Here is a 24,421-nt window from a genome sequence, read left to right as displayed (position 1 = left end):
GACCCTTAATAGGTATTTCCTAAAATACGTCATAAAATCAGATAACAGTGTTAGAGTTTATGTGAGCTATCTAAGGTTTGGCCCTGAGCTAGGAGATCCGAGCAGACGAGTTCACTTCAATCTTAGCTTTGCCACGTCATGTCCTCTGAAGTCTTAAGTGTTTGGCAGTCTGGCCATAAAATATCATCAACACACATGTAATGGCTATAATCCATGCATAAGTCACTGAGCTCTGAAATGAATATGTGAAATGAAATGAGGCCACAGATACAATCCCTCTCTTACCATGCATTTGGAAATTAAAATGGTAGTATAATGAGAGAAGCAGCTAAAACTTCCATGATAACGTACCATACAACTGACATGCAGTAATTCGTTAATCTTTCCATCAACCCTACAAGGTAGCATTCTTATCCCCATTAGCAGACAAGGAAATTGATGCACAGAGAGGTAAGTAATTTGAATAAGGCTACACAGCTAGAAATGAGTGGAACAAGGATTCAAACCCATGGTCCTCACAGAACCATAAAACACATCACAGAGTTCTATGCACACAAAACAGATGCTCAGCAAATGCGTGCAGGACAGAAGAACCCAATGACGAGGTGAGTGGGCCAAGTTCCAAATGAGACGTAAGGCAGGTCAGGGCTCTACAAGTTTAGAGGGAGCAGAGATCATCACGAGGGGATGGGTTAGCAGGCTAACAACAGGAGGCAGAGATGGAGCTCTTCCAGACTGGCCAAGACTTCTACTAGCAGAGGTGTGGGGAGGGTGCTTGGGGCAAGAGGCGTGGCATGAGTCAAGGTGTGGAAGGACCCGAGCACTGTGACTTAACTGAAGTTGGAAAGGATGTTTGTACATGGGAATAAGGAACACTGAGTTGGCTCATGGCCAGAAGCTATACCATGGAGCACCCTGAATGGTCAGGGTGCAGAAGAATGCTATGGGTACACCGCGGTGTGTAGGTATCACTATGCAGCGACAGCAATATGGCCTGAAGAGCAGAGAGGCTGGAGCAGGGACATTTACTGGAAAAGACTAAGGGTCTGGACTGTTTTCAGGGACAATATAATGGGAGGAATACATGAAAAAGACATCAAATGTAAGCCCTGACAGGATCCAAGTCTGTATACTCAGGAGGATGAAGGAGGGAAGGCGGTAGGGTCAACATCATCTCACCCCCCATCTGCCAATACGCTCCTTCGCCCATCCCTCAGCAGTCACACTGGCCTCCTAGCACCGCCAGGAAAATACCAGGCAAGCTCCTGCCTTAGCATGCTCTTCTCTCCACTCAGAAAGCCCCAGATATCCATCACTCCCTCACTAGCTTCAGATCAGACCTGATGGGACTGAGCCCTTCTCTGGCCACTCGATTTAAAATCGCAACTCCTTTGCCAACACTCACCATCGCCTTTCTCTGCTCTATGTTAGCAGCTAACGGCTAATATTGTCAATAATTGCTCTTTAAATGTATTTTCTTCTCCCTCCTTTTAGAATGCAAGTGATGCGAGGGAAAAGATTTTGTCTATGTTGATCACTGCTTGTACCACTAGTGCCTAGAACCATACCTGGCATTTAGGAGGCTCTTGATGTGAATGAACGAATGACTAAAGGACTGAATGAATTATTTGAATAGCACAAATGGGGGTCCACATGCTATATATGAGAAAATCAATCAGTGTATGCTCCTTACCGGTGAATGCATCATCACGCAACACGAAGTTGAACATCGGGATTTCTGAGAGCTAGTGCTATCCTGGCTTATCTGGTGAATAAGGAGTTAATTTGTCCTCATGCTAGCTGAGGACATCTTTCCTGGCACCTTCTCCATCTTCCCTTCAAAAAATATGTCAGATCTGAGATCCCACAAGAGCTTGTCAAATTTAGGACTTGACAATGCATATGAGTATTTCTTTGGCACCAAAAATGTGACAGAATTGGAGATGATTATGGTAACATGCAGATGAAGTGGAACAGAGGTGTAAGGACTTTGGCATTTGATTTTTATCCCTAAGTCAGCCCGTGTGTGACAGGTGGCCTCGGCTGTGCTTGCTTGACTACCCGTAGGTGAAACTTCAAGGGGTGTTAACTGCCATCCACTCCACTTCTCACACCGACCTGGGAGAGTGCACGGAATGTTGCAGATATTTTATAAGAGCTGTGGGTGCTAGCAAAGAGAAATGGCCTTTAAAGATTTTAAGTAAAGGGTACAGATGGATTCACCATGGAAACTGGGATTCTGGAGGCTCATGAACAGCCCTAGCAGCTCCTACAAAGTTTGGAGGAGAATACTGAAGGTTACTATCAGGATTTCCACATGCACGGTACCCTGATGAATTTCGGGGTGCTCCAGTTGTTAGCATGATAACCTGAGGTTTCTATTATGAAGCCGGGGTGGGGGTAGGACTGACAATGGACTGTGCTAGGCGGGGCGTAGGGCAAGTGAGGATCCAGGGAGAGGCACATCACGGGGGACAGGCACACCTCTGCTTTCCTGGCAAATCAATCAGATCAGTCAATTCCAAACCGAGAAATGGAAATGCCAGCATGAGCACACATGGTCACATTGTGACCCATATACAGCACAGCAGAACTTCTTGCCTTGGTCAATAAAGCCAACCCTATGCTGGGGCACTCCAGCTTATAGAATATCAGTCCTGGGAGGGAGCTTTCGTGATCCCACAGTGCGTACTGCATCCCTTTCTGGGGTTCACAGTGGACCCTCTCGGGGAGGGTTCTGACAAGTCCTTTGGTAAAGAAACTTATTTTAACCGTGACATAGAATTTTCCCAAACCTATTTTGCCATGGATTTTTTTTTTTTTAAAGAAGACCCATTATATTTCCCAGAACACTAATGGGCCATGAAATATAGTTTGGGAAATGCCCACTGAGTGATTTCCTCACTGTACACAGCTGGAAGCAGAGCCCTGGGCATTTTATTAACTACCCAAGACCGAACAGCCATTCCCTGCTCCAGTCCCCTTCCCCCACGCCCCTTACCACACATGAACTGAGAGCCCACCAGGCCCCTGCCCTGCACCAGAGCCAAGGCAAACCTTAGTCCTTTAGGGATAATGGGAGTTCAACGTGCCTAAGTCATCCTTAATGGGCCTCCAATTACAATGGTAACACAATTATTCTAAGCTGAGGGCTACAAAAGTAAAAGATCAATAGCCATATGGGTAGAGGAGTGGAATTTAATTTTGCCAACTGACTGAGGGTTAAGGCAAAAAGCCCTTTTACTTCCAACCTTTTTGCTGAAAATCATTCTGAACTATGTTATAATTCACATTCCTCTTTCGGGTTACCCTCCAGGCAGACATATTCAGCGAGCACCTGCTCTGCGTCATGGTACTGGGATGTGGGTGCTATGCAGGGATTTAGACTCAGATGATCAAAGATGGTTTAAGAGGTTACGTTTAACATGTATTTATTCAGGAAAATCTTAGAAACCATTTTTACTTTTAATAATTCCTTTATATAAGCTCGTTTTGTTATCATTTATCTTTTTTCCCCTATGAAAGTGGAAAGCGGCCCTGTTGCAGTATTTCAGGGTTGGCCACTTCTTGTTAAAGGAGTCGTGGGAGAGCAGAAACGACCAGCTGGCTGATTGAGAAGACGAGGTCTCATTGTTTGCGTAGGCCTGGCACATACAGAGACAGACCACTACTCCTCTCACACAGGAGGCTGGGAGTGATTGGGGCTTCAAAGAAGTTAAATATCTAGCCAAATAAGTCCTGAAATCACTTTGTAATTTAAGATCTGACAAACCACAGTGGGAGATCCCATTTCATTCACTACTCTTCTTTAATACTGCTTGTTCAGTTTGGATGATTTGATAGTAGAAACCACAAGGTGAGCAAATTCTATCTGCTACTATAAATGTCAAATATTTTTGATCTACATTACCTACCCCCAAACCATTAGTTATGAAGCTACCTTCCACTGCTTCTCAAATCCAAATGGCTAATAAAGAAGAAAAGTATTGGCTTATACTATGAACTCTATATGAATTAGATAACTATCTTAGGCATTCATTGGCTAAATGATTAATCTGTTCAACAAATATTTGAGCACCTCTATTTGCAAGGCCCTACATAGTTATGGTGGATATATCACTGAAGAGACAAAAATTCTTGTCCTCATGGAGGATATAGTATAGTAGGGAGAGACAAATATGATAAACATGTTAAATATTGTTAGTATGTTACACACCACATAACATATAATTCGACTAATGTAAAAAAAGATAGAAAGCCTGAGACAGAAATAAACTTATTTTAGAGCCTCTTCCAGATTTTAGATCAGAAAATTCTTATATGGTGGCCTACCTACAGGGTATCTTGAGCTTAGACTGCCTTTTAGGGACATGGTGTCACTGTTCTGAGAACTCTAGCTTCCAACAATATACCACCTGTAAGTACCCTCCCTCTTTGAGTCTAGCCTCAATAGCTTGGTCTGATGTGCATATTCAGAGGAACAACTTCAAGTTGGCATCAAATTAACATCCTGAAATTTATTTTTCCACTTAAAATAAAACCCAAGGTGTATTTCATTCCAGGCTTGGCAAAGAGACTTTTGGTGGAATAAGCGAATGGGTCGAAGGGGCAGGATTACTGGTAGGACAGCCTGCCTATGAATTGCAACACCTTATTTGGGAAAATAATCTAGATGAGTCCATTCCACACTTAGATTTTTTAAGTCCTGAGTGGACATCGTCAGAGGAAACATGCACTAATGGGGATGCTGTCTCAGCCACCCAGTAGGAAGCTCTTCCAACGTTCCCTCACTGAGCTCCATGATGATTCATTTAAGACACCAGGCCACTGGGCCCTTTGAATGCTTCCAAGTGCACGTGTCATGCTCCTTTGGTCAATGGTTTACAGAGAAGCCAGCCTACTTTGAAATTATTTTATAAATTCCAAATCAGGAGCCAATTAACCGAAAGGGAAAAAGGCTCTAGCCAATGCCAAAGTAAGCTGTAAAGAAAGAAGTTTTTCTTTATCAAAAAAGAGGCCCCTGTGACTAGGCAGGTGGGATACTTAGTAAAAGGGGAGACGTGATCAGCCTGCGTTGGGAGTGTGGGGTGACTTATTCCACAGGGAAAGGTCTCATTTTCCTTAATAAGTTCTATGATGGGATGGAAAACTTGCTCTTTAAATCTGCTATGACACTAAATTGGATTGGATGGCTGGCCATTTGGGAAACAGAATTAAACATCAAAACAATAAGTCTGGCATGATGGAAGAGGTTATGAAAAGGATGACGGTTCAATTAGGAAGCATGCAAAGTAACTCTCACAGGATGTCAAACCAAACGGGTGGAAAGGGACAGGAACTGGCTTTGTCAAAAGCACGGTCAAAAAAGATTGTGGAGCCCTAGTGGACCACAAGCTGCATGAGTTGACAAGGCAGTACCGCTATTTAAATAGGGAGCCTGTAATAGGAAGTATGGTTGGGAAGGTGGAAGGAATCCAACCAGGTGGGAAGGGAAACGTCAGGCCCCTCATGCGCCACTGGGAGGGCTCTGTGGTCATTGTGTGCTCTTTTCTGCAACTCACAGCAGAAACTTGAGAAGGTTCAGAAAGTGAGTGAAGGATAAGAGAGCAAGTTTTAAGGTAAAAGGCTAAAAGATTGGGTTTACTTAACCTTGAAATGAGCACCCAAGGAAATTTCACTGTACTTCGTATCTTCTGTTTTAAGAACTGTTTGAGTGTCTGCCTTCCTCACTGGACGAAGAGACGTGGGCTGCCTCAGCATGTTTCCAATACCTCACAGGCAGGGTTTCCATGAAATTTTGGGACATACTTATACTAAAATCACACTTGCCACTTATCAGAGATTCAAAGTTAACTGGGTGCCCTGTATTTTTATTTGCTAAATCTGGCAATCCTACCCATAGAGTCATTGACAGCCATCCCATAAGTACTTGCTGAATTAATTGCTATCATGTACTAGGTATTATGTTAACTGCAGAGAATAGAAAAACTTAAATAAAAAGCCAGACAGATGGTACAACACAGGCCTTCGTCAATCCAAAGAACTGTGGAAAGGGGCAGGATTCTGTGTAGGAGGCAGAATCTGGTTGAACAAAGAGTTTACCAAGGGGCAGTGGGGTTTCTGGAGAGACCCTCTGAGATGAAGAAGCACAACTCTTGGTATTTCTTTCTCCAGGGCCTCTAGGCATTAGCCCTGAGCAGCATGGCACCTGCTAGGACTCCTAAGACCGACTGTGTGGTTGGACTCTGAGCTCAGGGCTGACAAAAAGATTGGCGATAGCATGCCTGCACAGAGCTGTTCAGATCTGCTTTTATTTTCCCTGGTCCAGTAAGACATCTAGGGTCTATCTGTTGAATAAATAAAGGTTAGGTGGTAAGACTGGAAAGCAAAGAAATTGATTAGAGAACACTTCTATTATGGTTGCATTGTACCTGTACGCAGGATCAGGTGCACTAACATAGCACATGTTAAGTGTGAACTGGTTGGTAGAGACCCAAAGTAGTTTGGGGGATGGGAAGAGTTGGGACCTTAGAAGAGAAGCTTTAGGGACTGAAACTGTTGGGTCTCAGCTCTCCCAAACCCACATCGAATCTGACATTCTGGGATTTTCCAAATGGCAAAAGGGTCATTAGGGAGCATCAGTTTTTCCTCCCTTAGTGGACAAATTATGACAGCATAGCAACTATTTATGACAATAAGAACATAATTTCCATTACTAAATAAACTAGTCAATGTGGGTAATGATGGTAAAGTCAGGAATGTTATAAACTCTCTGGTTTCATCAATAATTTACAGAGGAGCTAAGGTTCTTTCCCAAGTCTCCAAGAGAGTTAGGTTTACTTTTCCTGAGAGTCTGCCAAAGTCTGATTCTTTGGCAATACAGACCACACGAGCAGGGAAGGCTTTAAGAGAAACCCAGTTTTATAATCTGTCCACTCTGGTAAGAAACTGTTTGGGGTGGGGCCCAGGAGTCAAATGAAATCCTATCGGAAGTAATGGTTTTCTATCACAGTGATGCTGGACAGATAGAGATTGGAAACATGCATGAGTTCTTACTCTGCACCTAGGAGGATGCTAAGTGCTTTGTCTCGAAAGACCAGAAGGCTGGCTGAAAGAGGTACGGGCCACCTCTGGCCCAGGGCAGGTACCCTTTCCAGGGAGCCTTGGATCCAGAGCTATTTTCTGGGAATTTAGCATGGAGGAGTGTCTTCTCCATTCTTCCCTGCACACTTGTCCAGCCTTGACATTACTTGCCCTTCACCGACACCCCCACCCCAAATCTCCCTGAAATGGGCAAGTGCAGGGAGCCAGGAGGCTAGTGGGAGGACCACACAGGGCTCTAGAGTGGATTAGCAGCAGTCTGTCTGTCAAGGCACATGTTAAATCATCTACTGGAAACAGCATGGGCTTTGAGAGATGGGTTTAGGCCCAAACCCTGGGTCTGCCATAGGATTTGAGTCCTAACATTGACTGAGGGATGAGTATGCGTGGGACACTGTTCTGAGCACCTTCCAGGTAAAATAAGTCTTTAAGAGAATAACAGCTCTAATTTTGGCAACATTTTTATCCCGATTTTATAATTGGAAATCTGAAGCACCAAAGAGGTTTGGGAGCACAGCCATATCCCATACTTTGTAGTGGCTGAGACTTAATTTTCTCTTCTCTAAAGCAGAGCTAGCATCTGCCTAAAAGGTTTGGGAGGATAAGCAAATGAGACAGAGAATGTACAGCATCTAGCCCAGGGAACGCTACCCATGGCCACTAATGACTGGTCCATTCTCTGAGGCTGTAACTACAGATGTGGCTTTACACAGTGACTACCATGGATGAGGCCCATGGTTGCTAACATTGCAAAGGAACACGTAATACAAAGGTCAATATATTTTTGGCTTTGGAAATGCAATTTTTAATAGGCCGGCTCCAACCTATGAACATGTTGTCCTCAACAGTTCATTTATAAATCAGCTGTTCAGAAACAGAAATATTATTTCCCTGGAGAAACAATACTGTAGATGGTTAGCTCATTAAAGACAATTTAATCCATAAGAGAACAGAATTTTAGCATTCATATTTCTAGCTTATATTCTGAGAACATTCACTCACTTAACCGACTGAGCCATCCAGGCGCCCCACATTCACTCACTTAACACACTTCTAAGATGTAGCAGGCACGGTCCCAGGAGCTGGACAGAGTTATGGACAGTAGTGTCTGTTACTTCAAGGATCTTAGAGTGCGGTGAAGGAAATAGGCATCTGATCACTGATTCCAGCAGACGGTAACAGACATGGCCTCTGGCTACTGTAGGGGAATGGGGTAGGCTATCTGGGGATGTTGCGGGGCAGGAGGTGGGTGATGAAGTACTTGAAGAAAGGAGACAGAACTCCCTTGCCTGGGGCTTAGGGCTGGCCCTTGCATTACACTTTGTACACTCAAACCCCACTTGCCGGGCCTGGCATTTACCTCAGCTCCCCTCCAGGGCGTCCAAACCTGACAGTCCCTATCTTCCTACCTGATCTGTGTCCACAAAATTAAAGCCCTTGCTTTTTTCAGTCCAAATAGGTCACATCTAGGTGTTAAGAGGGAGACGGTCTAAAAAAAAAAGTCTCATTGATTTGTGATTATACCATCACTCAACGTCCCAAAGGTATTTGCATTTTAAGAAACAGATAGTTTAAAACTTTTTTGTTTTCAATATAAATGTTGAAACTAGGAGTATAAGCACATGAAACCATTTCAAAAGAAACAGTGGTCACTCAGACCGATTGGCCCAGCTTATGAATGGCCTTGGGAGCCATTTTTCTTTCAGGGATTCTGACTTCCTCACTGAACCGCACATCCTTAGATGCCGCAAGGATGTCGTGTTGGCTTGATGTGTACACAGCAGCTCACATGGAGTGCTGGGACCACCAAAGGAGGGAGGGCTGGTGGCGGAATGGCCACTTGTCTGGGTCATCTGAAACCTGGAGGGCCTTGTCCCGGAACATGGGTGTACTGGATGATGTGTGATTTCATGACACTTCAAACCGGAAACTGAAATGGGAGTTATGAAGACTATTCCCTGGAGCTTCCCAGCACCAAACGCCTCCCAGCCCCACTTCACGTCACCGAGACCACAGCTACCAAGCAGAATGCTCCTCACGGCTGTGCGGTGTCTGGCTCTCCCAGCCCTGGCAGAGAGGACCGGAGTGACAGTGACATAATTTTGTTAAAAGCCTCTTTTCCACGACTTGGGGTTGAGGGGCGAGACTGTAATTCCAATTCAAGAGATTCTGAAGTGCAGAGACAAGGCAACCAGGTGAGGCAGCTATTAGAGACGTTCTGCCATTAGCAGGGAAGCAAAGATCTCTTTCTCTGCACACAGGAGTTCCTGAATGAACGGCTGGCTGGATGGCACAGGCCTTTTCCCGATAGATTAGTCTCATGATGTGAGATCTCAGTGTTTGCTGATTTCTTCCTCGGTGTGTGGGTGTGGACTGTTTTTGCGTACTTTGCATGGTGGATCACACTTGACCTTGACCACAGGCATTGTGAGTACTGGTACACTGAGGGCCACACCTGACCCCATGCTTCCAGATGCCCACCCTGTCCCGGGAAATGTATTTATGGTTGTCAGACCACAGGGGTGATTAAGGAATCAAGTTGCTCTGTCTACGCTAAGTGGACTCCTAATCACCCCGAACCTTGTCAGACCTAGCAGCGACCCTTCATGTGGGGGCCCGAGCTGCACCAGTGCAACGGGTGCTCTGGGAGCTGGTGCTGACTTTGACTCAGCCCCATCTCCACATGAAGCCTCCTCGGCCTCTCCCATCAGCTTCAGAGGATTAGAACAACTCCTCTGGCAGCAGCTTCTTCTCATTAGCAACCTGGAATCACTGCTGGGTTGAAGGCTGCATTGTTCTTCCATGTTTGAATATCAATTTGCATAATGAAGCAGGTGAGAGCGCCTCTTGCCCGTTCAGGCGGTCCTGATTGGCAGAGAGAGAGGGATTTGTACATAATTGGCCGCAATTAATTTGACGCGCTTTTATAAGGGGAAAAGGAAAAAGCGGAAAATTGCTCAGTGCTCCAAGTCAGAACAGCATCTGCACCCTCTGTGGTGTGTGTGTATGTGTGTGTGTGTTTGCAGCAGTGGGTGGGTATGTCATGTACAGGCCTGCGAGTGGTAACCTTGTGTGTTCAAATGCAATTTTTTTTTTTTTTTTTTCTGGGAGCAAAAAAAGGCTCATTCCCCAGAGGTTCCTGTGCCCGGGAGGGCCGCGGCTGCAGCGTCATTCATCACGCAATGCTGTTAGCCATCTTGTTCAATTTGTATTTGAGGCCACTAGGAGACATTGTTAGACATCCTAGCATTCTTTCTTTAGTACCAGGATGACACCTAGCTCAACATCTCCTTTGTACTCAGTCCAAAAAAGGCTGAGTCCCAGCTGTCTCGGGGTCTGTTGGCAATCAGTTCTTGCAAGAAACTGAACGGGCTTGCACTTCACTCAGAACATATGTGGTGCTAGTGATAAGCTGAGAGATGTGTGAGCAAGTTTTCAGGAATTAAGCATTTAGCAATTTTAATATCAAGGTGGTTTATGGACTTGAGCTACTCATGGTCTCCTTGCGACGGGTACTTCAGAAACAGCCAATACTGTGCTTGCCTTATTTCTATCCTAAGATGAAGACGGAGGGATGCAGTGGGGTACGTTTCCCTCCTCTCTAATTCTTTCCTCCCTGCCTTCCTTTCCTTTCCTCTAAAAGGAAGGTTCCTGAGAGTGGGATCTTTTCCTTTCTAGCTGGATTAAGCAAGTACATGGGTTCCTTCCAAGGAGAGAGAAAACTCAGCACCCCATGACATTCTGTGTCTGTTTAACTCATTCATCCAGTCAACCCTCATTAAGTCAGTGGCTTTTAGATGGGCAGGGGGCTATGATTTCAGAAACAAAGGCAACAGAGCCCAGATGTGAGTGAACAAAGTCTCTTCTAAGTTCCTGCGCACTTACAGCTGAGGAGAGAGTGGTCTATCTGCTCTCTGTGGGGGTCCACAAACACCCCCAACTCAAGAATCTGAGGAGCCAGCCAGACAGGATCCCCATGAGAGGGGGCTAGACTGGATTTTGCTGCCTCAGCCCAACACCTCGAGGAGAACATGGAGAGGGCACACGGCTAGGCTGGTGTGGTAAAATGGGGCAGCTCTCCCCAGACCAAATCCTGACACCCTCACTTGCTAGTTGTGTGACTTCAGTGAATCTGCTTGACACTTACAGGACTCTCCTTATCTGGAAAAGGGCGTCAATAATCTTTACCTTAGGGTGGGTATGAGGATTAAAAGTAGCCACAGATGTGAAGGGTCTAAGAGCAGACACATAGCATCTGCCCATTAAATAGTTCAATACGTGTTTGATAAGAAAGGCAGAGAATATCAGGCAGATTTGGCCCCAGGAATCCCAGTGACTATCAGCTGGCCAAGATAAAAGTCAAAGTGAAGGCAGCCACTACGGATCCTGTATTCAAGCTGTTCTCCTCCCACTCGGGGCTGGGCAGAAAGGCAGTGGGGACAGGAAAGGTCCTTGGAGGCAGGAGAGCCCTCACTTGAGGGGCTTGGTGGTGATCTAGCTTTGAGGGTCTCTCTGCGTGGCCAGTGTTCAAAGCAGACTCTTCCCCATGTCAGACAAGTTCGTGGGTTCTTCAGAGAGTCTCTCAAAGTGAGAACTCTCGTCTGCCACCCCATGAAGGCAGCTGGTTGCTTACATCGGTCCCTTCGGCTTCTCCATCAGATGACACCCCTCCTGCCTATTTCTGTTTCGGCTGCCTCATCCTGAGCAGGAAGCCCTCTGAGCAGGGGATCTTTAAAAACACCTGCCTCCACTCCTGGCCCAGCCTGACTCCCTCTTGTCCGCATGGCCTAATCTAGACCGGAGGAACCAAGGCCCTCCCACCAGGTGACTGGCTTGAGCCAAGACCTGTCACCCTTGATCCTCTCAGGTCCAGGCCAAACGCCAGCCCTTCTCCCTTCTAACTGCAGGTGGTGAATACCAAGCTCTCCAAATCCCTGCAAAGTGCTTTCAGTAGGTTTGAGGGGAGTGGGAGAAAAGGGGGGATGCCAGAGCCCTCTAATTACTTCCCCCAAAGTAGTTTGCTCTCATGATCCTTCTTATACTGTGGCTTCCCAGCCGCCTCCTGGCAGGTCCTGTTTGATGGCAGCTTTCACACCTGTACTTTAACTTCTGCCTGCATGGACAGAGTCCTATTTATTTGAAAGGGTTCCCCAAGTGACTCTAATATTCATACTCTGCTCTATGCCACCCCTCCCCAGGCAGCCACTGCTCTTATGTCCCCACAACAAAAAGATCTACTCGAACGGACTGACCATCAAGTTGTTAAAGTGAGGACCTGAGACTCCGCTCGTCCTCCTCCTGACCCCCGAAAGTCCAAGCTGCGTGCAGGATCATATTGGCCTGGGGTTAACGCCTTTGATAATCTGAATCAAAGCCCCCCAGACAAGACTGGATAAAAATGCCAGAGGAAATACAGGGTGTGGGTGGTCTCTTAATGGCTCTCCACGAGCCATGCTGGAAATGGAACACCCAGCATCGAATTGTGAATGACATGGTTGGACTTCCCCAGTCTCCGGCGCTCTCAGGCCCCCACTGGCCCCAGCACACGCCCCGCCGTGCAGACATCTTCCAAAAATATAACAGTCCTCACACAACCCACGGGGACCCTTGTCCACTCTTGTCGTCATTATGACAAGGGGGCGGGAAGCACTGGAAGGGCAAAAGGCTGAAGCATCCACAAAGCCGAGAGCCTGCACAGGCCACCGTGTTTACTGTGGATACATTGTGACATCTCTAAAACCCGATTCATTTTAGGCCTGATGGCTTTGGCCACATATAAATTTTCACAGCTGCGTTAATTTGTCTCCAAGGACTTGAACTTAGTTGCCCATCCCCATCGTGAAACACTAATTCTTAATAAATCCTCAACCCACAAGCCAAGATTCAGTGAGCATATAAAAGTTTAGCCCCTTTATACTGAAACACTTATTTCTAGTTTTTGTTTTTAACCAGAGGGAAAAAGAAAGGTGTTGAGGGACCTCTCTTGTTTGCTGTGTTCTCTTAGGACCAGAGACTCACCTGTAAATAGATTCCGTCATCCCTGGGGTCCCCAGAGCCCCTTGCTCTTCCCAACCTGGGAGAGACGGCCTGACAGCGAGAGGCCTGAGACAGAAGCCACACAGATAAATTCGTATGATCTGACCAGTTCAAAGAAGTGCTCAAGCCTCTCCCACTCCCAGGGCACCTAAAACTTATGTATAGCATGCCACGCTGCATGCTTTGACTTCTCTTAACTGAAATCATTTGTTGCCTATTGCTGGTTTTATTTGGGGCCCAGTTCAACTCAATTAAGCTGGGGGAACTATGAATTCACACTCATGCTAGTTTGTTTAGTTGCCTTTTTAAAAACGTTATGGCTCCGGGAAGGCATCTATTCTTCTAATATCTTACTTAGGGACATCTTTCTAAGAAGAGTTACGCAGAGCCAAAGATTGGTTCTGATGCTTTTCTTTTCTTTTCTCTTTTTTTCTTCTTCCTTCCTTCATTCCTTCCTTCCCTCCCTCCTTTATTTCTATTTCTTTCCTTCCTCCTTCCTTTCTGACTTCATTTCATTTTCTCTTGTTTTGATTTCATTTCACAGAAAGATGGTTCTGCTAATATCAACAGAATGAGACAAAACTTTCTTCTTTTTCCAGATAAGAAAACCTTCCTCAGATCCACATTGTAAAGCCTATGTTCTATGCACAGGGGAAACTCGTGTTCCTAGTGTAGCTTTGTGTCGAGTTCCTAGCTAACCAGTTATCTTGTTGTCTGTATGTACTTTTGGAGGATGCATATACAATTGACCTTTGAACAACACAGGTTTGAACTGCCCAGGTCCACCTAAATGAGGATTTTTTTTTTTTTTTATATATAGTACAGTACTATAAATGTATTTTCTCTTCCTTATGGTTTTCTTTTTGCTTTTTTAGAGAGAGAGCTTGAGTGGAGGGGATAGGGACATAGGGAGAGGAGAGAAATCCTCAAGCAGACTCCTCGCTGAGGGTGGAGTCTGATGCAGGGCTCGATCCCAGGACCCTGGGATTATGGCCTAAGCTGAAGTCAACAGCCAGATGCTCAGCCCACTGAGCCACCCAGGCACCCCCATCTTCCTTATGATTTTCTTAAAAACATTTTTTTCTCTAGGGGCACCTGGGTGGCTCAGTCGTTAAGCGGCTGCCTTCAGCTCAGGTCATGGTCCCAGGGTCCTGGGATCGAGCCCCGCATCGGGCTCCCTGCTCAGTGGGGAGTCTGCTTTGTCCCTCTCCCTCTCCCCTGCTTGTGTTCCCTCTCTCGCTGTGTCTCTCTCTGTCAAATAAATAAAGAAAATCTTAAAAAAAAAACATTTTTTCTCTAGCCTTATTGTAAAACTACAGCATATAATCTATATAAATATACAAAATATGTGTTAATCAACTATTTATGTAATAAGTAAGGCTTCCAGTCAACAGTAGGCTATTAGCAGTTCAGTTTCTGGGGGATCAAAACTTACACTCAGATTTTCTACTGTGCAGGGGATTGGCGCCCCTACCCCCATGCTATTCAAAGGTCAACTGCATGTATATGTATGTATATGTATGTATACATATATGTACACATGTGAATACACACGTACATATATGAGCGTGCACTCTTGTGTAACAAAGAATCTAACAAGGAAGATATGTTCATCCACACGAAGAGAGGACGCCTGTTTACCTTTATTGAGAAAGACGTCCCCTGTGCCTTATGATCAAATAAAGTCCCTTCCAGTTCTGTGATTTGAACAATGCAACACAATCCAGAATATGAGAGGGGTGCATTAATAATATTGTCCCTAGAAAAGAGTTGTGGAAATGATATAGCGTACAAAAACACGTCCTCAATCCCCTTTGACAATGATGTTACTATGAAGAGGTCTAGTAGGAGATTTCGTGGGAAGTGCGCACACATCCAACACTCTACATGCTGCGAGAGACTAATAGTCCTCAGCCTCGAGGACAGAGCAAACGGGAGCCCTCAAGGACACTTGGGTTTTTCACTATCTCCCTAAAATTCAAGAGCATGGAGAAGACTTCCGTGATGTGTACAACATGTCTCTGCAAATCTTCAGTGTGATGGAGATCAATTCTTTGAAGCAAAGGAGATTCGTGAGAAAAGGAGCTGAACCGGATGCTGCTGTAAGAAATACCCACTTCGGAAGGGTGGAGCTGGGCGCTGACAGAGGAGATGGAGACGAATAGGAGACACCCCGAAGTCTAACGTCTGCGGGGAGCTCAGAGAGCAGTCATAGGCCTTTATAGAAGGCTCTGTATCCGTTTCCTGGGGCTGCCATAAGCAAACTACCATGGACATGGTGGCTTACAGCAACCCTAAGTTATTTTCACACAGTTATGGAGGCCAGAGGTCCGAAATCAAAGTGCCAGTGCTGTGTTCCCTCCAGAGGCTCTAGGGGAGAGTCTGTTCCTTGCCTCTTCCAGCTTCCAGATGGTTCTTGTGGTTGTAACACTCCAATCTCTGCTTCTGCCTTCTCCTGATCATCTCTTCTGAGTCAAATCTCTGCTTTTCTCTTATAAGGACACTTGTCATTGGATTTAGCACCAACCCCGATAATCCAGGATGATCTTATCTTGAGATCCTTAATTACATCTGCAAAGATCTTTTTTTTTTTTTTTTTCCCAAATAAAGGTAAGACTCACAGGATCCAGGGGTTAGGACATGAATGTATCTTTTGGGAGCGGGGGTGGGGGGGTGCCCATTCAACCCACGATAAGCCCCAACAGTACAGCAGAGGTCAGGGGTGAGCAGTGCTGTGCGGGAAGCCATGGAAAGTCAGGAAGCAGGCCGTCACTCAAGGAGAGGAGGACACAGTGAAGCCTGATGCTGTGAAGGGGTACACGGAAAGGAGAGAAAGGAGACTCTGGACCCCTCCTTGGGAGCCCGGTAGCCATCTGCATCCTGGGACTGGGAGGGTGACCACTGCCAAGCCCCACTAGATGCCTCAGTCAAGGCGTCCAGGCAAGTCAAAAATGGACTCAGGAATTAGGAGTGGGCAGAAGTAGTCTCATTCTCAAACAACACTAGCAAAGTGGTGAGAGACGACCCTTAGCAAGAGCACTAGGCCTGGGCAAGCTCCAGGCTTTGCTCTGGATGCATCTGGGTGCAGTCCAGCCTGGAAGGAATGAGGGAGGCTCAGTACTTGGGGTAGTGGCCCATGTACAATGTCAGATTGGTTCTGGTAATTGAGAGACAAAGGGGCAGGTGTCCCTTCCCTGCCACAGGCGTGCCCTGTGCCCTGTGTCCTCCCAGGCTTGGGGGAGTTTTCTTTTCTTATCACTTCCTCCAGAATTGCTCGTGGTCAGCTGCTACAAGAGGGCCAGCTGCTTGACAGCGCCACAGGACTCCCACGTAAGAAATCACAGCCTAGTTTGTGCAGCTACCTGAAGGTCCAGTCCAGGTGCACATTTCTAGCTCCCTGGCTCATTAGTCACGCCTGCCACTTTCCCTAGTAAGCTATTTTTGCCTCAGTAGTCTGTGATCGGACCAAGAAGGTCTGCGCCAGGACCAAGGTGTGACAGATCAAGCTTGAGGTCAGCTGTCTCTCACTGGCTTTCAGCCTAAAATGAATAGGGCAAGGAAGACACATCTGGACAGTGGAAAGAACAGGGCCCAATTCCACACATGCTCAAATACCATCCAATCATTACCTATCAGTGTACCGTGGTGTAAATATGCTTATCACCAGGCTGGTTCTCTTCCAGAATGTGTACTGACTTGTTTGCATGTTGATTTAAAAGTCCTACAGGGTCTCTTTTCCAAAAGGATGCGAGATGACTTCAAGATGCTATGGGACTTCACACAGAATAATCATTATCTAGAAAAGCCATGGGTCCTCATTTAGTTGTTAGAAGTCTGTCCTGATTGTACCTTCAGTGTTGCAGGCAAAGGTGGTTGCCCTCGTTAATTAGACAGGCACCTTTTGCACATTTTAAAGTCAGTAAAAATTCCTACAGTTCCTTGAGGGCAAGAACTGCAAAATACACAGTGGGTACATATGACATTGGGGGTAGGAATGCGTGAAGCAGGATGCCGCCAAACACCCTGGAGAACCCAATGGTCAGACGGCAACCTCTGCTTCCTTCACCCCACGGCCCCAGAGCCGCTCCTTCTCTCTCCTGCTTCCGCTCCTCTCCACCCTCCAACAGTGGCTTAAAGCTCAGGGTCACACTAGGCTCAGGCTAAAGTCAATGCGTGGGCCATTAGCCTGTACAAGTACTAGAAATCACCACCCTTCTCTTTTTAAAGGAATGCCTCTGAAAAACTTCTTAAAGAAAGTGCAAACGAGGGGCACCTGCATTGCTCAGTCTGCCTTCGGCTCAGGTCATGATCCCAGGGTCCCGGGATCGAGCCCCATGTCAGGCTCCTTGCTCAGCGGGGAGTCTGCTTCTCCCTCTGCCCCTTCACCCCACTCATGCTCTCTCGCAAATAAATAAATAAATAAAATCTTTATTAAAAAGAGAAAGTGAAAATATTAAAATACTATCTAATTATTGTGGATCAGTTCATCAGACAGCTGCTTTTTGGTAGAGGAAAAGGATCTAACTTGTTATGCTTTGACAAGGTAGATGGGAGGATAGGAAAAAAGATGATGAATGAATATTAAGCCCTGGGATCTGAACAGGATGGCACACTGTTTAGGGGCTACAGGCGGCAAAGCACATCAGAAGGAAAATGACTTAACCCTTCCCAGGTTCAGTTTCCTCATCGACAAATCAAAACATTAATAGCACCATTACATAAGATCCTCTGTGTAATGCAGCTGGCCTTACGCCTGGCTTGTACGAGCTGAAAAAAAAAAAATGTGAGCAGAGATAGCATTGTTGAAGTTGTATTAATAATGATGATGATTGTTATTACCATTATCCGTAGTAACAGTAGTCCTGGTGGAGGCAGCATATGGTGACCTCAGGGTTAAGTGAAACTGATAGAGAAACTCATTAAATGACAGAATAGAAAATTCAATGAAAAAGTGGGGGCAGGGGTGTCAATACCAATCCTTCAAGACATCATAACTTTGTCTAGGATGAGCTACAAGGGAGATATCTTGGCAGAGTGATTTTAGAGCCAAACACACAGGGACGCAAACCTTTAGCTCTGTCACTTGAGAATGTGTGACTTTAGGAAGTCCGGAAACTTCCCAGAGTCTCGGGGTCTTTATTTGTAAAATGGGAATAGTCATACCTATATGCAGAGGACACATATAAAATAGATGTAACATGCATAATGTACGTAGGGCCCAGCAAATATGTCCCTTCCTTCACCTGGTGGCCAAGCTCTTTCTATGGTTGGCAGACTGCAAAATGAGAAATCCGTCTGGGGAGGTGAGACACGGGAGAATGAGCATGGGGAGCTCTTTGTTAAGAGCAGAAAGAGGTCACCAGCTTCCTTACATTCTCCTCCCGCTGGGGGAACTGGTGGAATGTACAGTAGGGCTGCTAAATGTTAGAACTTGCACCCATATTTAGTTACAGCATGTAGTGGAATAATTCTGAACCCACTGATGTAATGCGCTACTGCAAGATGGAAGCCATCCAGTGAAAAGGAGCCCCAAAATAGGTTTTCATGGAAATTTAACTCTGAACATTCTGATTTTGTCCCTTACCATAAATGAGATCTGGAAAACACTTTTCTGCCATAAAATTGAAGATAATTTCCTAAAGATATATAAATTTAATGGCTATAAATACCTTCTCATCATCACTCCAAGATATTTATCACTTGATCTGAGTTGTATGGAAGATATGCCATCCGTGACAGTCAAAACAAGTTTAAGAACTCTTTCCTATTTTAAATGTTATTTTCCTTGATGAAAATTTAATTCCATTGAAAAAAGAATCTTCAAAATCACCTCATTTCTATTCTCAATGTTCCTTGTCTTGACGACTTCATTCTTTACCTTTTCTTTTTCTAAATTCACAGAATACACTTGCTGTCGTGCGAAGACAGGCCCGAGACTTTGTTTTCTTAAGGTGTTGTGAAGGGAAACGAATATCAATTTTGACATTTTAAGTGCACTTTCAGAAAACCCTCTTTCTGATTTATATTAGCATTCCTGACACTGATGTGTGTTATATGTCATTAGTTACTTAAATGTTTTCTATAATTATGTAAATTATGTTGACACTGTCTGGTAGGATGCTTACGCTTTACGATTTTGTCATCTGCAAAGTTCTAAAACGTATCTGATACCCATTTTCAAGTATTTTCAAATTAGACCGTTGTTAAAGGGTTCTTGCTCTCTTGTTGCCTTCTTTGCCTATAATGCTTAGTCTGCTGCTTTGCATGAGAGGCTCTTACAAAAATATGCCCTGTTTCCCTCTCCCCACAGACTTTAAAACAAAACAAAACAAAACAAAAAACAAAACAGGGTAACTAACTTATGATCATGGTCCAACAGAGCTCATGGTCAGATGGGGGAGGTCCAGTCAGGTCCAGGTGTCCAGATTATGACAGGACCATGTGGAAGACAGGGGTTATTAATAAAGGGGTGAAAGACTACCATGTCAGAGGAAGAGAATGGCTCACTGTCCAGATGAGCCAAGGAAAGCTCCACAAATGAAGCGACCTCTAATCTGGGCCATGAGGGTTCCATAGGAGTTTGGTGAGTGAAGAAGTCAGGAGAACATCCCAGGCAGGTGCATAGATAGAGAGGCCTGGCCCGAAGGATGAGAAGTCAAGGAAGCCTGGGCTGCAAGAGCCTAAGCCTGGCTGACCACCCTGGACAGCTAGAGCCCACTGGGAATCACGTGTGAAGGCCCTCAGAAGCAATCAGGGAAAAGGTCTTTAGTCTATACACAGTGGAGCCACTGAAGTTCTCTAAGCAAAGAACGGATGGGATCTAACTTTTCAGAACATAACCAACATGGTGTGGAGGACAGACAGGTGCGCAACCTCTCTGTTTAAGCAGCCTCGAGCAATATATTCAAAACCACAAAAGGGAAAACAATCTCCTTGCATCTTAATTAGGCTTATCTCAAATAGAAGATAGTACAGTTGTTGCCGGGTGGCTCATGAATGCATGGGAACGATAAATACAGTGTCCTAAGCAATCCTCAGAGATACTTGAAGAAAACAAAATGATAAATGTGGAACCTTCACTTAGTAGCCCAGAGCTCCAAGAAGGACTGTGGTCCACAGTACCTCTGCCGTATTACTGATGGCATGGCAATATGGTCCTGCCATATTGTGGGTGGGGACATGACCTACCAAACCTCTGCAGAGCCTGATGTGAGGACATGGTCTGCCATACCTCTGACAAATCCATGTGTGAGGACATGGTCTACCATGCTGCTGCCACATCCCTGTTTTAGGATGGGCATGGTCTACCTCACCTACGCCACATTCAAGTGTAGAGCCCTAAGGAGGTAGTTGTTATTAAACACACTACTGCACAGGCTGTAGAAACAGGCACAAAAATTGATGTAACAGGAGGTGAAGGGAGGTATGTAATTCACCTTTTCTGAGCCAGGATCATAATGATGAAAGATGTTGACGAAGGAACAAAGAGAAATATTTAAAATGAATGAAGTATTAAATGCATGAATATATGAATAAATGAATAATAAATCATGCGTTAGAAGCGAGAAGTAAACAAAAACCTAAAAATAAGGTAGAAGGAAATACAAAGAGAGGTATTATTTTTAAAAATAAAGAAGAAAATAAAGGAAGACGAGTCAGAGAAAGAGATAACACGAAAAGGTAAACACAGTGATCCATATATGCACTTAGAGATTTTTTTTTTTTTTCACTCCCTTAGAAGCTTGTTTACCTTCCTCACAGGCTTTTGTGTGTCTTGGTGAGTACAGATGAATAGATGGAGAAATCAGAACCTAGGCCCCCCAAAAGACTAGCTCTTCCTTCATACTCTTCTCAAACCATCTGTTAAGGGTTTAAGGTTTTATCTGGGGGAAACCTACCCCACGTTAGAAATCACTAACTCTCTGACCTATCTGTTCTAAACACACATCTGTCCATACCTCATAGCTTCAACCTGGGGAGAGGGGTGGGAAATCACGTTTTCTAAATCTTAAGGAAACAGTGTAGGAAATGTGTTGTGGGTGGAAGTTCCCAGAATTATGTGGGGCATCCATGAGTTCCACCGGACACCTCATGGAGGTAGGTCCTCTCACTCAGCTCGGACTATCCTAGCGATCACTGTGTCAGGAGACAGACCGCCCACAGAAACCGTGATGCTTCCGGCAGGCCGAGACAATATGGTATTTAGGACAGGCTTGGCACATCCTCGTCCAGACAGGATGCAAACCAGTGGACACTTTCCTTCTTCTCGCAACTGTACAGCTCAGCAGGGAGGCCTCAATTGGTATGGGGGCTACCTATTCATCAGCACCACACAGGGCAGTCATCAGTTAAATAGCAGTTAGTTCTCTTCGGGAACAATGTGAACTACCCGCCTGGAGGAAAACGGAGGCCACAATGGGCCAGGGCCCTCGGTGTGGGTGCAGGGAGCGGCCCTCTAATAACACACCAAACAGGCAGCCCTGTGCTGGCAGGCCACCCAAGCACATTCAGCGGGAGGTACCGCAGGCTCAGGAAGCCGCTAACACACCAAGCCCCTTATTTGCAGCCCAGGGACTGCTGGTGCCAACCTTTCACAAATCAGCAAGTGAATGTGAAGTACTATTATTTCGGTAGGGAAACTGATGTTTGCTCCCAGGTCCCAATTTAAGGAGACATTAGGAAAGAACTGCTGATTCTAAAGATGGAGAAAATTAACAGGTACAGGAGAACTTTGAGTGTGGGCTCAGAATGGGACTGAGGGGACATACGGGAGGCTTCAAACGGTCCTCTTACCTTTTTGTCACTCAGGCCGGAAACCTGGTCCACATACTCCTCCTGGATCATGAAGGCAGCTAAGTTGGCAGTGTAGCTGGCCAGGAAGATGACGGCAAAGAAGGCCCACACCGACACCATGATCTTGGAGGTGGTGCCCTTTGGGTTCTGCACGGGTACGGAGTTGTTAAACACCAGACCCCAGAGTAACCAAATAGCTTTGCCGATGGTAAAAGATGGGCCACCTGGCTCTGTCATGATGAAAAGATAAGGACAGACAGTTAAGACGGAGTCACCGGTCCTATTTAAACAGAGAGACCAGCTCTGTGGAGACAAATACACAGAGCTGGTCAGTTCCTGCTCAAAGCAGGAAACCCTCCAACTAAGAGGCAGACATTTTTAAGTTGAGAGTCTGTGCCTCTCTTCTGGGACCCCCCAGGAAGGCAGAAGAAGGTTCTTTAGAAGAAAATCCAGGAGCCTGGGGTGTGTGTGGGATCCTGCTTCAACTAACGGTCATGACTCAGCCAGGGCACTGGAAGAGCCAGCTTCCTGCCCCCGTGTAGACAAGACTCTCAAGACCACAGGAAAACTGAATGACAAAGGCAACTACCCCATTACTGTCACACGCACATCCTCATTACTGCTGTTCCCTAAAATTTCCATTTGTATCTGCCAAGAAAGGATTTCAACTTCAAAAAAGGTCAACAAGAATCATATGGAATGTTCTTCTACCTTCGGCATGGACCTCCTACAATTTTATCCACACGGATGCTAGATGGCTTTGAATGTCCTTTATCCTAATTTTTCTTTAGCTTCTAGCACTTAGCACCAAATGTTTCCAAGACAACCTCGACCCCACTCCAATGCCAACGCATCCCAACTGGGTCTCCAACCACGGTAGCTTCTGTGTACAAGAATATCAGGAAGCCCAGGGAGGAAGTCACAGACCCCTGGCTTGGCCACGCTATCTGAGGGCAGAAAGGCAGACCGCCTCTGACCCTCCTCCACCCGACCTTTACATTCACAGTGCCAAGGCTTCTGCCCAGAGATTTACTGTTGCCTCGCTGCTTTCAATGCTTGGCGACGGCAAAATCTCGCCTGATGTCTGGGTCTGCATGTAGTCCCTCCACTGCAGAAACGAACATCTGCCTGCACAGTTTCACCACACATTAGCACAGGTCTTAACGACGTTATCTGTGATCCTGAGAGCATCTGCTCTGACAACTAAATCAGTGACTACACATGTCAAGCCTCGTATCTAACCGTGTGCACACATCTGTGCACGTGGGCCTGATTTCATGGAACAGATGTGTAACTCCAAAGTTGTTCATAAATCAAAGCTCTGTACATTGTAAAATGCCCCAAGGAGACTTGATATTTAAAGCGGTCCCATGTGGAATTCCTTCGTGAAGACAGGCACCTCTTGGTCGCCTAAGTAATTGTAAGCCCTTGCTTTGAATTTTGTGGCTGGATTTTTTGCCTCCTTAATTTTCTTCAAGGTGAAGGGACAACATACACTCTCTTGAGCTCTTGATGCTGTCAACATATGTACGCACTCAGGTGTTTCTCAGATGTTTTGCTTGTTACTAATGCCCCTCGGGATAGGGAGCAGGTCATGGCTTCTGGAAGACCCTTTGGCACAGGCACAAAGCCCCCTGACTGCACCATATTGTGGAGACATTCAAACTTCCAGGCCAGAATGGAGAAGCTGAAGAAGAAGGTAGGTCAGCACCCGGCAATGCCTCAGGGCATCAGTGGTTCACAACCTGGACTGTTAGAAGTACTAGGGGAGTTTTCATACAACACTGCTGCCTAGCCCCCCAGCCCCAAAGATTCTTAATGAATTGTGGTGGGTGGTTATTCTAACCTGCAACCAAGGTAGAAAACCACTATTTTGAAACATAGTAGTGGTCCAAGACCCACCCTGGAATTAGTGAGTCAGAATATTAGAAAATTAGGTCCAAGCACCTTTGTCTTTTAAGTGCCCCACAGATCATTCTTTGTGTAGCTGGGGTTAAAAAAGGCTTCCCTCTTGGAGGCATAATTTCAGAATAAAACTCAGAAAAAAGTATAGTAGTTCCTAATTCTGGGATTCTCAGAAAGTTTCGGATGAATTATTTATAGGGGTCCCCAGCCCCGCTTTAAGAATCTAGTAAATGTTTTGTGAAGACTCATAAATGCCTCGAACACATGGGCAGCCCTCATGTCTCTGGACCCACTTAGCCAGAAAACTGGACTGCCCCCAACAGTAGCTGTGGGTGAAAATCGCTACCTGCTGGCCATTTTATTTCAACCACCCAATGTCTATACTCCCTGGCAGGGGGAGCTGCGCCAGGGTCATAGGCTTTGGAGATCTTGTACCTCAGAAGTGGAGAACTCCTTCAGCCACAACTACCCTGCATATACGCCGGGGCAGCCTAATTTTCTTTATTCTTAATATATGGAGGATATCTGCCTTGTTCGTCCATCTGTTCAAACAGACTGCTCACAGCCTAAGGTTATCAAAATAGTT

The 24,421-nt window shown here is 45.6% G+C and overlaps 1 protein-coding gene across 1 annotated transcript in view; it reads right to left on the bottom strand.

The window, feature by feature from the left end:
- Positions 1-24,421, bottom strand: part of GRIN2B (glutamate ionotropic receptor NMDA type subunit 2B) — a 410,126-nt gene that overhangs the window by 19,795 nt on the left and 365,910 nt on the right. The window contains exon 10 of the mRNA XM_027593634.1: positions 21,931-22,160. Coding sequence (XP_027449435.1) covers positions 21,931-22,160 — 230 coding nt within the window. The remainder of the gene's footprint in view (positions 1-21,930; positions 22,161-24,421) is intronic.

This window comes from Zalophus californianus, chromosome 9 (assembly GCF_009762305.2).
Source record: "Zalophus californianus isolate mZalCal1 chromosome 9, mZalCal1.pri.v2, whole genome shotgun sequence".
Lineage (NCBI taxonomy): Eukaryota > Metazoa > Chordata > Mammalia > Carnivora > Otariidae > Zalophus > Zalophus californianus.
The sequence above is the reverse complement of the archived record's forward strand: the minus strand, read 5'-3'. Positions and strand labels throughout refer to the sequence as shown.